Source organism: Cryptomeria japonica, chromosome 7, assembly GCF_030272615.1.
Source record: "Cryptomeria japonica chromosome 7, Sugi_1.0, whole genome shotgun sequence".
In the NCBI taxonomy this organism is placed as follows: domain Eukaryota; kingdom Viridiplantae; phylum Streptophyta; class Pinopsida; order Cupressales; family Cupressaceae; genus Cryptomeria; species Cryptomeria japonica.
In genome coordinates, this window is record NC_081411.1 from 44,458,739 (window position 1) to 44,472,541 (window position 13,803).

Sequence of the window (13,803 nt, forward strand, 5' to 3'; positions counted from 1 at the left end):
ACATTCCAAAAGATTTTTCTGAAAGCCAGAAAGTTTCTTTTCACCGTAAGAGACATATGCTGCCATGTGTTTGACGGAGTTTGTTATGTAGTTCCTGGTTATCTTAATAATGCCAGGTTGTCTTCCAAACATTATACCTCGACCTCCTTTGTACAAATGGTTTTCTCTTGTACATTTCAATGAAAGTGGAGAATTTTTTCGCTTGTCAGTTGCCACTCAGACAGAAAAGCTTACGGAAATGAAGGTCACAAAAAGACACTGTGACGTTGTCTACAACGTAGGCATGTCACCTCTTCTTACAAAACTCCTTCCCCCTTGTTTCGCACCGGACCCACCGTGAGCTCTTTCATACATTATTTCTGTCCCTTCTCTCTCTTTCATATTACACGTCGTTAATAGCTTTGGCATTCTGAGCACCCATCTGGTAAAACGCGGCCCATTTCCTTTTGTTACTCTATAAGTTTGCTTCTCTTCCTCTTCCATCTTATTTCAATGACAACATATAAGCAAATTAGCTATGCTTCTGAGAAAGCTGCAGTTTCATCATCATCTGCATCAAAGAAGGCGGCCTACGATGTTTTTATTAACTATTCTGGTGTTGATGCCCAACATACGCTGGTTTCCTCTGTCTGCACTGCCTTCCGTGGCATGGGACTAGAAGTTTTTGTACATAAAGAAGTGCTTGAACTGGGCGATTTCATACCAGTTGAAACAGAAGAGGCCATACGCACCTCCTTTCTTCATATTGCCATACTTTCACCCAAGTATGCACATTCTCCCTCGTGTTTGGCCCAGCTGTCGCTTATGCTCAAAATCGGCTGCACGGTTATTCCTGTCTTCTACAATGTTGAGCCCGGCAATGTCCGTGACGTGAAAGGACTGTTTGCTGATGCATTTGAGGAGTACGAAAAGAAGAGTAGATATGCATCAGAAAAGCTTCTTGAGTGGAAAAGGGCGCTGCACAACGTTTCTTTTCATTGTGATGAAATCCTGAAGGGGAATAAGTAAGTAGCAAACATTCTGTTTCCTTGTCATGTCTTAGGAAATATAAAATCTAATTGATCTGGATCTATGACTACTAGATGAAATGTTGGATGACAATGAGATCTAGAGGAGTAAGAAGTTTATAAAAAGAGAATTTAGTGGAAAGAGTCTCTTGAACCGAAGTTAAAATCTTATACCAAACATGCTTAATGACATGTTTATGACCTTGTAAAATACACCAATTTCTCTCCAACCAAATCTAGCAAAGAAGAAAAATAGTACCAATCTTCTAGGCCACCTCCGAAAATAAATAATAATAGTAGGATGCCACACAAAGTGAGCCCATAAATCAACCAATGATGTAGCATGAACAACAGAAAATTATATATATATATATATATATATATATATACATATATATATATATATATATATATATATATACATATATACATATATATATATATATATATATATATAACAACAAAAAATGTTTAAGTATGCTCTTGATATCACTCGTTGTCTTATACCGGCGGTTCTTTTTGGGGGAAGGAGTGACTTGGCGGCTTTACTAACAATATGATATAAGCGGGTTCGCGGGGTTCCCTCCAACCGGCCGGTTGTGGGGCAAATCCACCTCCTTTCTTTAGTTATCCGTTAATAAAGAGAGAATCTACTCATTCTTATACATGCATCCTACGCGCTTTCCAAAGTTAAACATTTTTTGTTGTTATATATATATATATATATATATAACAACAAAAAATGTTTAAGTATGCTCTTGATATCACTCGTTGTCTTATACCGGCGGTTCTTTTTTGGGGAAGGAGTGACTTGGCGGCTTTACTAACAATATGATATAAGCGGGTTCGCGGGGTTCCCTCCAACCGGCCGGTTGTGGGGCAAATCCACCTCCTTTCTTTAGTTATCCGTTAATAAAGAAAGAATCTACTCATTCTTATACATGCATCCTACGCGCTTTCCAAAGTTAATCCATTGGTCAAGTTGGGGAAGAGTGGCTTGGTGGCGTGACTAATGATATGAATATAAGTGGGTTTGCATGCGTCCCTCCGGTTAGGGTGCAAAACTATATCCCCGGCTTACTTATTCTATTAACTAGTACGAAGGTTGGGGAGGGACCCTCAAAGAGATAGGATCCCATGATGCCCAAAAATGAATCAATGATCCTCGCTTTGGCTTCAATGGTATGTTCACCCGTGTCCCACCGAATGTCCAAGACGCTTGGAAACTACTTCAACTAAATGCTATATATATGTGTGTGTTAGCCTCCTTTTTATTTTTCAAAAACACTCGCCCCTAACAAGCAATTTTTCTTTATTGATCACGCCTTATCGGCAAAACGTTAGCGCACCGGAATTATGTCTTGGAGTAGTCGAGTTCTAATTTCACCCGATGCCACAATCCCGAAGGAAGAACCGATATCTATCAGGTGATAACCAAAACTTCACACCGTTCCTATTTCTTTTTTCTTCCCGATCTCCGATACCCTCTTATGGGCCGATGTCGAAGTATCGAAGAACTCAAATTTTTTGCAGGCTTGCCAAAGGAAGAACTGATATCTATCGGGTGATAACCAAAAATTCACATTGTTCCTATTTCCTTTTTCTTCCTGATGTCGAAGTATCGGATAACTCAAAATTTTTGCAAGCTTCCCAAAGGAAGAACCGATATCTATCAGGTGATGACCAAAACTTCACACCCTTCCCATTTCCTTTTTCTTCCCAATGTCCGATACCCTCTTATGGGCCGATGTCGAAGTATTGCAGAACTCAAATTTTTTGAAAGCTTCCCAAAGGAAGAATCCATATCTATCAACTGATAACCAAAAATTCACATCATTCCCATTTCCTTTTTCTTTGTGATGTCTGATAACCTCTTATGGGCCGATGTCTAGGTATCGGAGAACTCAAATTTTTTGCAAGCTTCCCAAAGGAAGAACCGATATCTATCAGGGGATAACCAAAAATTCACACCGTTCCCATTTCCTTTTTCTTCCTAATGTCCGATACCCTCTTATGGGCCGATGTTGAAGTATCGGAGAACTCAAATTTTTTGCAAGCTTCCCAAAGTGAGATCCTATATCTATTAGGTGATAACCAAAAATTCACACCGTTACCATTTCCTTTTTCTTCCCGATGTTTGATACCCTCTTGTGGGCCGATGTCGAAGTATCAAAGAACTCAAATTTTTTGCAAGCTTCCCATAGGAAGAACTGATATGTATCAGGTGATAACCAAAAATTCACACCATTCCCATTTCCCTTATCTTCCCAATGTTCGATACCCTCGTATGGGCCGATGTCGAAGTATCAGAGAACTCAATTTTTTTGTGAGCTTCCAGGTCATCTTGTTGTCATATGAAACTCAACTCCCAAGAAACAAATCAAATAAAGATTCGCAAGTACTCTTATTAATGGTTGAAGACACATAAAGGTGATGACATGAGTTGTAGTATTTGATATTATCGTCTTTTGCAGGTGAAATTTAATGCACCATCCTTTGAAACTGACCCAAGTAATGCATGCCATCATGAGTCTCCTTTGTCAGAATGGTTTTTCCTCATGATAACCAATTGCCAGTTGTTAATCCTAACCTAAACTGACTGCAAAGTGAACAAGAGATTATTATCCAAGGACTGCATGCTCTTGCATGGAAACAATGAACAATTTTTTCTAAATATAGAAAGGTTCGTCACCTTAAATTGTTGAGCAAGCCGAGAATCACGAATAGTGTTTACAAGAAGAGATAATTTTGAGAAGAAATCCTAGTGATTAAGTTTTCATACAATAGAGGAGATGGTGCTCAAAGCAAAGGCTTTGGTGATACAACTAAATATTAAGCATATGCAAGATGACATCCTCTTCAACCTAATCGACTTTGCTTGAGAACACATATAGGATGAAGATGAATTTTTAGTACTCCTCTGGGTACTAATTGAAGAAGAAATGAAGGCCACAATGACTGACAACGAAATTACTGGCAGGAATCTTGTACCTGATGAAGAAACATGAAATGAGAAGTTATTTATAATATGGTTTTAGTGTTAATGATGGGTTTTTCTAGTAATTTTTGTTTTACCTAGGATAATGTTTAAAACAGTCATTTTCAAGCTATTAATTTTGTAGGAACCGTTTCTTGGAAACAACAAAAGGGGTTTTAGTTATAAAAGGAAGTAGGAAGTAGAATCAGGGGGGAAGGGGTTTTTGTTTTGAAAGTTCTTAGACATGTCTTATGCTTGGTTTGTAGGTGTGAGTAGTGCTCTTAGTTGATTGTAGGTCTTTGAGATCAATCTTGCATTTTCTAGGCACCAAAAATTGTCATTTAGGCATCAAAATGTCAAATTTAAGTGCTCTTGGACACGTACCTGTCCATACAGGAGGCTAACCAACTGGAAAGGGTATTTAATCTCCTGTTTGAACTATTTTAAGGGTTGATCATTCGAAGTTATGAAGCATTTTGCAAACTTGCACTAGTTTTTACCTTATTTTTCTTATGTTTTGACTCCATTTGAGCAGCAGTCCCTACGCCTGCTGTACTTGTCCGTACTGTTTTGGCATTTTCATGTTCTTTCATGTTTCCTGAAGCTTTTCCCTTTGGTGGCATTTAATTTCATCAAGTTTTGAGTTTTGTGCAAAAATATTTGGTTTTGATAGTTTCACTGCCTTGTCTAGGAAATTGGCAAGGATGCTTGGCCAACTTGGTTTCTTGAGGCCCTAAGTGCTCATGGATTTCCAAGAACCAATTGGTCAACTTGTAGGATATGTACATACTTGTTTTGATTTCAAAATTGCAGGTGTGAGGAGTTTTGTGGCCATGAAGCCCTAGGCAAGTGTGCCATTTGGCTAGGGTCTTGAAGTAGTTTATCAGATGGACAGACTTGCTTTGATGTTTAAGGTTGTATGTCAAGGAAAAGAGGCTTTCTAAGCCATAAGGAGGATTATTGCATTTTCAGTTTGTGTAAAAACATGTAAAAAATAGTGAGTCACTGTTTTAGAGTTGATTTTCTATTCACTTGCTTACTCTCCACCACACGTTGGGGTTTGTTAAGCCTTTTACTTCCTTCTAATTGCTTGCAAACAAGAACAAGGAGTGATTTTTGGTATTTTCCATGGGTTGGAAAGTTGCCAAGATCAATTGATGATCTTTGAGGGAAAATTGTAATGCCCATTTGGCTGCCACAGTCAAGTATGACTGATTTTTACGTGTTTGTTGAAGTTCTACATGAAATTCTCCTCTCCAAGTGGCAGGTTTGAAGGACATCAAGCATAAAAAGGCAGAGCATTGCTAAGAAAGCACAAAATAGACCTTCAAGTAAGAGTTTTGACATTGTAAAGTGCAGGTCCAAAGTGGAAAAACTAGTGAAAAGAGAAAAGTGCAATCATAAATGACTTGACAGTGAACAAACCTTTGTTTGTAATTGCCTAATGGCTTTATGCAGAGCTAATGTGTTATTCATGTGTCTTTAAAGATGGACATGTTCTCATGTTTTGAAATGTAATTGTTTTCATACTAAAAATTTGCTTGTAGACAGCAATAATGGGAAAAGTTGTCAACGTTGCATATGCCTTATGAGCAACTTTTGTAAGTTTTATTTCCTAACCTTTGGAAAGTGTAAAACCTGTCTTTTCATGGGCTATTTAGCAAGTAACATGGTAGAACCAAGTTTTTTTGGTCCATATTGAAGGTCTCCAACTTGTTAGCCATTAGTTGCTACCAAATCCCTTGCAAACCCTCCTTTTTGCACCCATTTTTGGGACAGTGATGGAGAAGGCTTAAGGGACCGTAAAACTTAGTAAATATTCAAAAATTCCCAGAAGGGTGTCCATATATGTGAATCTTTTAGTCTGGAAGTCCATCGTTGGAGCAGGGTGAGCACAAAACCCCAAAAGGAGGGCTAATTCCTTATAGCCCATTTTAGGCCTCAAAATTGGGTTTTTGTCAAATCGGGTACACAAATGGAGGATGTAAGGCATAAAGTTCATCAATAACAATTGAAATTTTTTTTCCTTTTATGAGTTTAACCTTTTTGGTGGGAAAGACTCCAAAAATTAGTTTGCAGCACTTGTGAAGGCTTCCACACTCCAAAACGTAGAAGACGAAAAAGACACCCAAGGAAACAAAACTTGTCTCAAGCTTATAATTCACTAAGAGGAAACCTTGTGCAGTTAGAGAGTAGGTCAGGGACAGAGGAATGAATGCCAATTGGGTGAGTAAGGAGTTAGATTACCAAACTAGAGTGATTATGGTGTTGAAGCCCTTGAGCAACCAAGAAGTTTTGTCTTAGGGAGGTGGAACAAGGAGAGTTATTAGGTTGTCTAGAAACGTTTGGCACTCTGATTTCAGTAACAAAACCTTGAAACTAACAAGGACCTATCATCTAGCAAACACCAAAACCTATCGAGCAATTCCCTTGCATCTACTCCATATCATCATGGCATTGAGCTTTTCCCTTGTACTAAAGGCTTTTTTCATTGCTTTCTTTACCTCTACTCATGATCATGATATGATTTTGGGAAAGCTATGGACTTGGGGGGATCTCTCTCTCTCTATTAAGGCCTGGATTTCTTCCTTGAACCCCCTTAATGAATCTCTTTGGGTTCATCTAGTTTGGGCTCACCTCCCCAATCTCCCTCTCCATTTCTGGGAGCCCTCTTGTTTTGAAGCCATCGGTAACTCCATTGGGAACTTCTTGAAGGTTAATGATGCCATGTTCTCCATGGGTCATTCTACCTTTTCTTGTCTATTAATTGATGTTGACATATCTCTATCCTTCCCTAGGGACATGGTTCTAATGGTTAGGGATAATCCTTGGACTCAATCACTGGATTATGAGGGCATGCCCTTTCGCTGTCAAAGGTGTTTCTCAATGAGTCACGTTGATTTAAATTGTCCTCTCTCTCATCATAGAGGTACTGCTACTTGGTAGAAGGATGATATGGAAGATCACTTGACAATTAATGCTTTAGACTCTGTTTCGGTTGAATCCTCTCAAGATGAGGTGCCCTTTACTGTTGATGAAGCTTTTGCTGATGTTACTACTGTTGTGGACTCTTCCCCCCCCATGCATCCTACTTTTTTTTCTCCTGCTCCACACCTTCTCTCTTCTCCTGGCGATTCTGGTATTTTTGTTATTCTATAGCGAGAACATGTTGTTGTTCTATAGTAGCAGTCTGGCATTGACTTTGTAGGTTCTTCCCCACTTGATTTTTCTTTGAAAGTTCCTAATGATAGTGTTGCCTGGATGGTTGGTTGTCATAGGCAAAAGAGAAAATCTACCCCCCTTTCCCAACCCCCTCTTTGTCAAGTTTTGGGTATTTCTCCCCACTCTTGAGTTGGGTTGGGTTGTTGCTAGTTTGACAGGTTTGTTTGGCCTATCTGACTTTGTTCTTTTGGGGTTTGCACCGCTGCTTGGTTTGTTTAAAATTGATTGCCTTTGGCTATGTAAAGGGTTAGCGCCCTAATTAATGCTGCTTTTTAAATAAAAAATAATTATTTAAAACAATAATATATATTATCTATAATTGAATATATTATATTTTGAATATCAAGCTATATATATGCCTTTATAAAATATTTCCAAAATTTTCTTTTTTAAATTTCTAAATAAAATCATCATCAATAAATTTAGTACTTGAAATAATAATTATTACAATAATTTTAATTTTAATAAAATTTATAATCTAGATATTATTTTTTTATCATATAAATATAATAAACTATTTTATAAGAAAAAAATAGATTTTGAAGGATATTTTCTTAATTATTATCTTGTCATCTTTTTTTTGTCAATAAACAATATAACTAGATAATTATATTAAAATTTGTCTAGATACATAGCTAGAGGATACATAGCTAGAGTTCAGTTTTCATCTATGATAAAAATAAATAAATAGAGTCCCCTTTAGAGACTGAATTCTACCTCTGGTGGTTCTAAAAAGACGAACAAGAGTTCATGAAAATATGAAAAGAGACTTCTGAAAGTCTCTACAGTCTACTGCTAAAGGCCATTTCCCATCTAGCACCTTATAAAGTACAATTTACATATTATTGGCCTATAATTTCCAGAAAAAGAAAAGCATTTAGCAATTAAACAAAATTTCCTATTTGTGTGATGGAATCGACTAGGCCTAGGATGAAGCTGCAACCTGAGAATGTTCGTTGCCATGTGGTCACCCCCTTCTTCTACATGGAATGACCTGCCTCTCACGACCATGGACCCTTCTACGACCATCCCACACTTCCTGCTCCATTTTTTTATAGAAGAAATCCATTCAATCTTGCAAAATCCACAGATTCCTCCTCCTTGTCTTTATTGTCCATATCATTTGTCAAGAGCCTCCATTTTATGAACCTAATTGCCATAGCCACAAATGCCCTGTGCTTCCTTAAAGCAAGACCTTTGAGGTCCATAAGAAATGGTTAGTAATTGATTACTTCCCCAGGGACAAAGAACAAACTCATATCTCATGGGCATGGAATACCAGAATCAAGAAGCGCTCGATTGAGGACAGTTTCTAGGGCTCCCCGGACGTCTTGGCTAAATAATGCTCTTGTCATTGAAAAGACCTCCTCTTTGGCAACTTGGTTATCCAGGAGAGATGCCACAAACCTCGAGGAAATGAAAGTGTTATCACTCGAGTACTCATTCTTGTTCAGATACCTGCTTACTAAAAGCTTAACCACCAAGATTATTAATGGCTTTGGGATAAAGAGAAGCCTCTTGTCATCTTTTATTTTATTGTAGATCTAATTAAAAAAAGTTTATTTATTTATTGTTTATATATTTTTATTGAATAATTGTATGTTGATTTATATTTACTTTAATTCTGTTTATTTATCCAGTGATGGAGGAAGGTTATTGAAGAGTATTTTGAATTATGCGATGAATTATATGAAAAAAGTACAATTGAAAGGAGCCAAAGATGCAGATGCAGTAAGTCTTTATGAAGTAGTGCAAGAGAGGCTTAAAATAAGCTTCGATGGATTGAATAAGGAGGAACAAGAGATATTCCTAGATATAGCTTGTTTCTTCATAGGAGAAGAAAAAAGTTTGGCCATTGCAGTGTGGGATGGGTCCGGATGGAGTGGAGCATATGGTTGGGAAGTACTTGAGAATAAGTGTCTGGTTGAGGTCGATGAGAGAAACCATATCAAAATGCATGATCACATTAGAGATCTTGGAAAGAAAATTGCCAAAGAGAGGTCACCCTACCGTGTTTGGTCAACGCCGCAAATCATGGATATTCAGAGACAGGCCAGGGTGAGTTTCATATTTTCTTTTATAAGCTATCCAATACATTGTATGAAATCCTTGTAACTTGTCCGTTCATCGGTAGACCATCTTAATTGGTTTAAAGGTTTTTACTTTTTTCATTTTCCATTCAGGAAGGAGTGCTTATTCGTGGTATTAAAGCGGTGACTGATGATTTCTATGAAGAGAGTTCATCCCATCATTGTACACCTTTTGAAGAGTGTATGGCGCTTGTGAGAGGCTGTTCTGCAAATTTCAAGGGCCTTACACCTTCTATCCTTGTTGTTAAGGGGGATTATTTTACAGAAGAATTTGCAAATCTATTCCCAGCCCTTCTCTGGCTGAGATGGATCGACTTTCCGGAGGTAGCTCTTCCGTCATGGCTAATGTTGAATAATTTAAGAGTTTTACAGCTTCCGTATGCTAAACACTTGGAAGAACTGTGGACTGATGCTGCCGATGTAAGTATTTTCTCTTTATCAATATTTATAGAATCATATGTTTAACGTATTTAATATTTTTTGCATGGTTTTCTCTGAATTGAAATGCAACGTGTATGCAGCCTCCTTTTGAATTGAGAGAGCTAAATCTTGAAAATACCCAAAATCTCCTCAGATTTCCGAGGAAAATAAACTGTCTTAAACATTTGAAAAAGATATCCTTAAAATGCAGCGCAAGGTTACATCGATCACCTTTTGGGTCGAAATATACTCCTATGGACAGTCTTCCAGAAGAGTTTTGTTTGCTTGAATCTCTGGAACACCTCCAGCTAGATGGATGTGTTAGGCTAACATCACTGCCCAGCAATTTTGGCAATTTGACAAATCTACGACATCTAGATTTGAGTTCCTGTTGGACGCTGAGGACGTTGCCTGATTCTCTTAAGCAGCTCATAAATCTACAGTATGTCAATTTTAGTGGTTGCAAGAAGCTCACTTTAACATCAGAGAGAAATTACATTCTGGAAAATATGACAAAGCTGGAGACACTGAACCTTTTTGCATGTGAAAATTTGCAGAAGTTACCTCTGCATGTCACAAATCAGTTGTCGCTGAGATATCTGAATGTGAAAGGCACCAAGTTAAGGGAATTGCCAAGTAAATTTGGTGAACTAAGCAAATTGGAGAACCTAAGAATAGAAAGTCAGTTCTTGACAATGCTGCCGCCATCTATCGTGAATTTGTCTTCCTTGACCAGCCTTGACATCTACAACTGTAGGGAGTTGGAAATTTTACCTGAGTCTATTGGGAATTTGGCTTCCTTAACTAAGTTCAGTATTTCTCATTGTATAAAGTTAAAATATTTACCTGAGTCCATTGGCTGTTTGTCCTCCTTGACTTATCTTCACATTAATGGTTGTTTGGAGTTCGAAACCTTGCCCGAGTCTATTAAGAATTTGGCTTCTTTAACTAAGTTGAGTATTTATGGCTGTAAAAAATTGAAATGTTTACCGGAGTCTATTGGGTATTTGTCCTCTTTAATAAGTCTTGAAATTTATGGATGTGGGAAGTTAGAATTTTTACCAGAGTCTATTAGAAATTTGTCTTCCTTAACTAAGTTAATAATGCGACATTGTGTGTTCAAATATCTACCTGATTCTATGGGTCATTTACCTTCTTTAACTAGTATTGACATTTGTAATTGTTATGAACTAAAAACCGTACCTGAATCCATAGGTCGTTTATCCTCTTTGACTCATCTTTACTTATATTGCTGTTCGGAATTAGAATCTTTACCCGAATCTATAACCCATTTGTCCTCCCTAACTAATCTTCACATTTCTGAGTGTAGCAAGTTGGCATATTTAGCTGAACCTGCGAGAAGTCATAATGAGTTAGAAGATCTCAGCATAAACTCTTCTCTAGACAAGTCTCTTTCGCTTCCAAAAGCAAGTGCGCAGCTTAGCAACCTTCAAAATCTGAATATTAGTGGCTGCCCGATCACAGAATTGGCATTCCTGTCTTGTTCATTGTGCAAACTCGAATCGATATATCTATTGAACACTCCTCTGTCTAGGATATCAATCTCACAACAATGTTGCCCTAGCCTGGAAACTCTACACATTGACTACAATAACCAGTTAGTAGAGATCGAAAGCTTGCCCATATCAGTAAAGGCCATAAATTTGAGGAATTGTACAATGCTGAAGTCTCTTCCTCAAACAAGTGTGCAGCTTAGCAATCTTCAAAGTCTGATCATTCAGAACTGCCCGGTTACAGAATGGACTTTCCTGTCGGGATCCTTTTCTTCTTCATTGTGCAGACTCAAAAAGTTAGAGTTACGCAACACTCTTTTGTCAAGGATATCAATCTGTCAACAATCCTGCCCCAGCCTGGAAAATCTTCAGCTTGACAGTAATGAACATTTAGTAGACATCGAAGCCTTGCCAATATCAGTGAAGGCCATAAAGTTGAGCAAATGCAAAATGCTGAAGGGCATAAATTCTTTGTGTGGCATGATAAACCTTGAGACACTGTCTATAAAGGACTGCGGGGACAACTTAGATGAGCTTCCAAATCTAGCGATCTCACTAAAAGAATTTGAAATCATAGAAACTGGTGACCAACCAAAGAAAATACAAGGCCTGGAAAATTGCAGTTCATTGGAGAAGTTGAGAGCACTGACTTGCTGCAATGTGCCAGACATACAAAATCTGGACCATATGGAGAGACTGCAAAGACTAGAGCTCTCAGCAGCATGCAACATATCAGCATTTGAACCTTGCCTTCAGACTATAAAGGTAACTATATTCTTTAGATTCATGAACATATTATCTCGAGTATGCATAGATTGCTTTTAAATTGTATACTGTTTGCAGAAATGGCCATCAGAATGTATGATATGCGCAAGGAAAGAACGTAATGTGGAATCTGTTCTGAATTCTTCTGTATTTCCTGGTCTCACATTAGTTGATTCATGCGTGGAGGAGATTGTGAGTAAATACGGAGATACATTGTTGAGTTTAAAATGCAGGCAGAAGCGTTCTTCCAACGCGGCAGCGATGGTGTGTTTTGAGATAAATTCCAGATTCGCATATACTGATGTAACTTTCAGGAACAAGAAGTTTGCTACTTCCATGAACGTGGGAGAGGGAAAATGGATATTCTTAGGTGTTTTCAAACAACCTTCCCTTCTGACAGAGGACTACAAACTAAGCAAAAGAGGTTACTGCTCTGAGTTGGGGAGAGGAATGTTGGTGATGGGCGACCAAGAGAGAGTTGTGGAGACATTTAAAAAATTACTGCTATTTTTTGGTGTGTGACAGAGTTTAGAATATAGACTTTTCAATTAAATCAATTGGCCTTTCTCATTTGTAAAACTTGAAAATAAGTTTTTTTTAAAACATAATCTCAGTATAAATTTATTTAGATTACGAATTCAATTTAATTTGGGTTAATCTATTTGGGAATTTAATGTTAAAGTATGAAAAGGAAATGTATGTTAGATAAGGATTTTGATTTCTATGATCAAAGGATAAATTAGTTTGATTTGGTGTTAAATTCTAGATGTTCTAACATGGATAAAGATGATTTCTATTCGTATCAAACAATCAGTTTGTTAAGAAGAAAGTCAAGTCTGTGATAAGCCTGTCTTATATATATGTAGAAATAACTTAAGTATTATTCAATTTCAAATTTTGTTGTGATTATATTACCTATAAAAAAATTTCCAATCTAAAAATTGATGGTAATTATAGTATCTTAGAAGAATTGTCATTGTGTAACAAAGAGATATGTTTGAATAGATCAAGCCTTATATAACTTAGGCACAATATTAATGATAACAAGTCTCCACTATACAAATGCTCTTAAGATGAATGCATAAATCTATATTATTTTAAAATACATATTAATTATTTTGTCCCTAGATACAAATGATACTTGAATAATGCCTATAGATAGTAGTTGATAGTGTGATGTGTAAAATTAATACAATAAAATGCATTTAAACACAAATACATAGTATTTGGAATAATGCAAACTAGACATTCCTAGATAAGAAAGGAACGAGTAGGAGCCCAATTTTGAATTTAAATTTTAAATTTTTTGATAAGAAATCTATAGGCACAAGTTAACTCCACATCCATAGAAATGACTTGAGACATGAAAATGACTAGATTGAGGTGCATAATGGAGATATAGGAATGAATGTTTGAGTAGACATAATTAATGCATAATTTGGGCGAGTGTATTCAAATATGTGTATGTATAGATAAGGTAAGATAAGGTAAGTGGTAGATGTATAAGGATGTACAAATATAATGGGAGAAGGGGTCCAGTTTTGTAGAAGATTATGCCATTTGTCAATATGTAAATTTATTAAATTTCTTCTTCAAAATGAAGACAAAAATAAATATGAAATGCCTAGTATTGTTAATTTCACCATTATATTTACCACCTCATTGAATTGCATGCGATTCAAAGAAAAATTATGTATCTCAAAGTGTGTAGTAGTCATAACCATTCATGTAAATTAAATAATTAAACATGAAAGTATATCATAGTGACCATAATAGACATGATCTTGTGGCCTGAAAATGCTAAGTTT

At 36.9% G+C, this 13,803-nt stretch overlaps 1 protein-coding gene across 1 annotated transcript; it reads left to right on the forward strand.

Annotated features, from left to right (window-relative positions):
* Positions 1 to 492: 492 nt before the first annotated feature.
* LOC131046485 (disease resistance protein RPP5-like) lies at positions 493 to 12,517 on the forward strand. Its single transcript, XM_057980246.2, has 5 exons — positions 493 to 1,004; positions 8,847 to 9,264; positions 9,390 to 9,716; positions 9,818 to 11,995; positions 12,074 to 12,517. The coding sequence occupies exons 1-5, from the start codon at positions 493 to 495 to the stop codon at positions 12,515 to 12,517; spliced, it is 3,879 nt and encodes a 1,292-aa protein (XP_057836229.2).
* Positions 12,518 to 13,803: the final 1,286 nt, after the last annotated feature.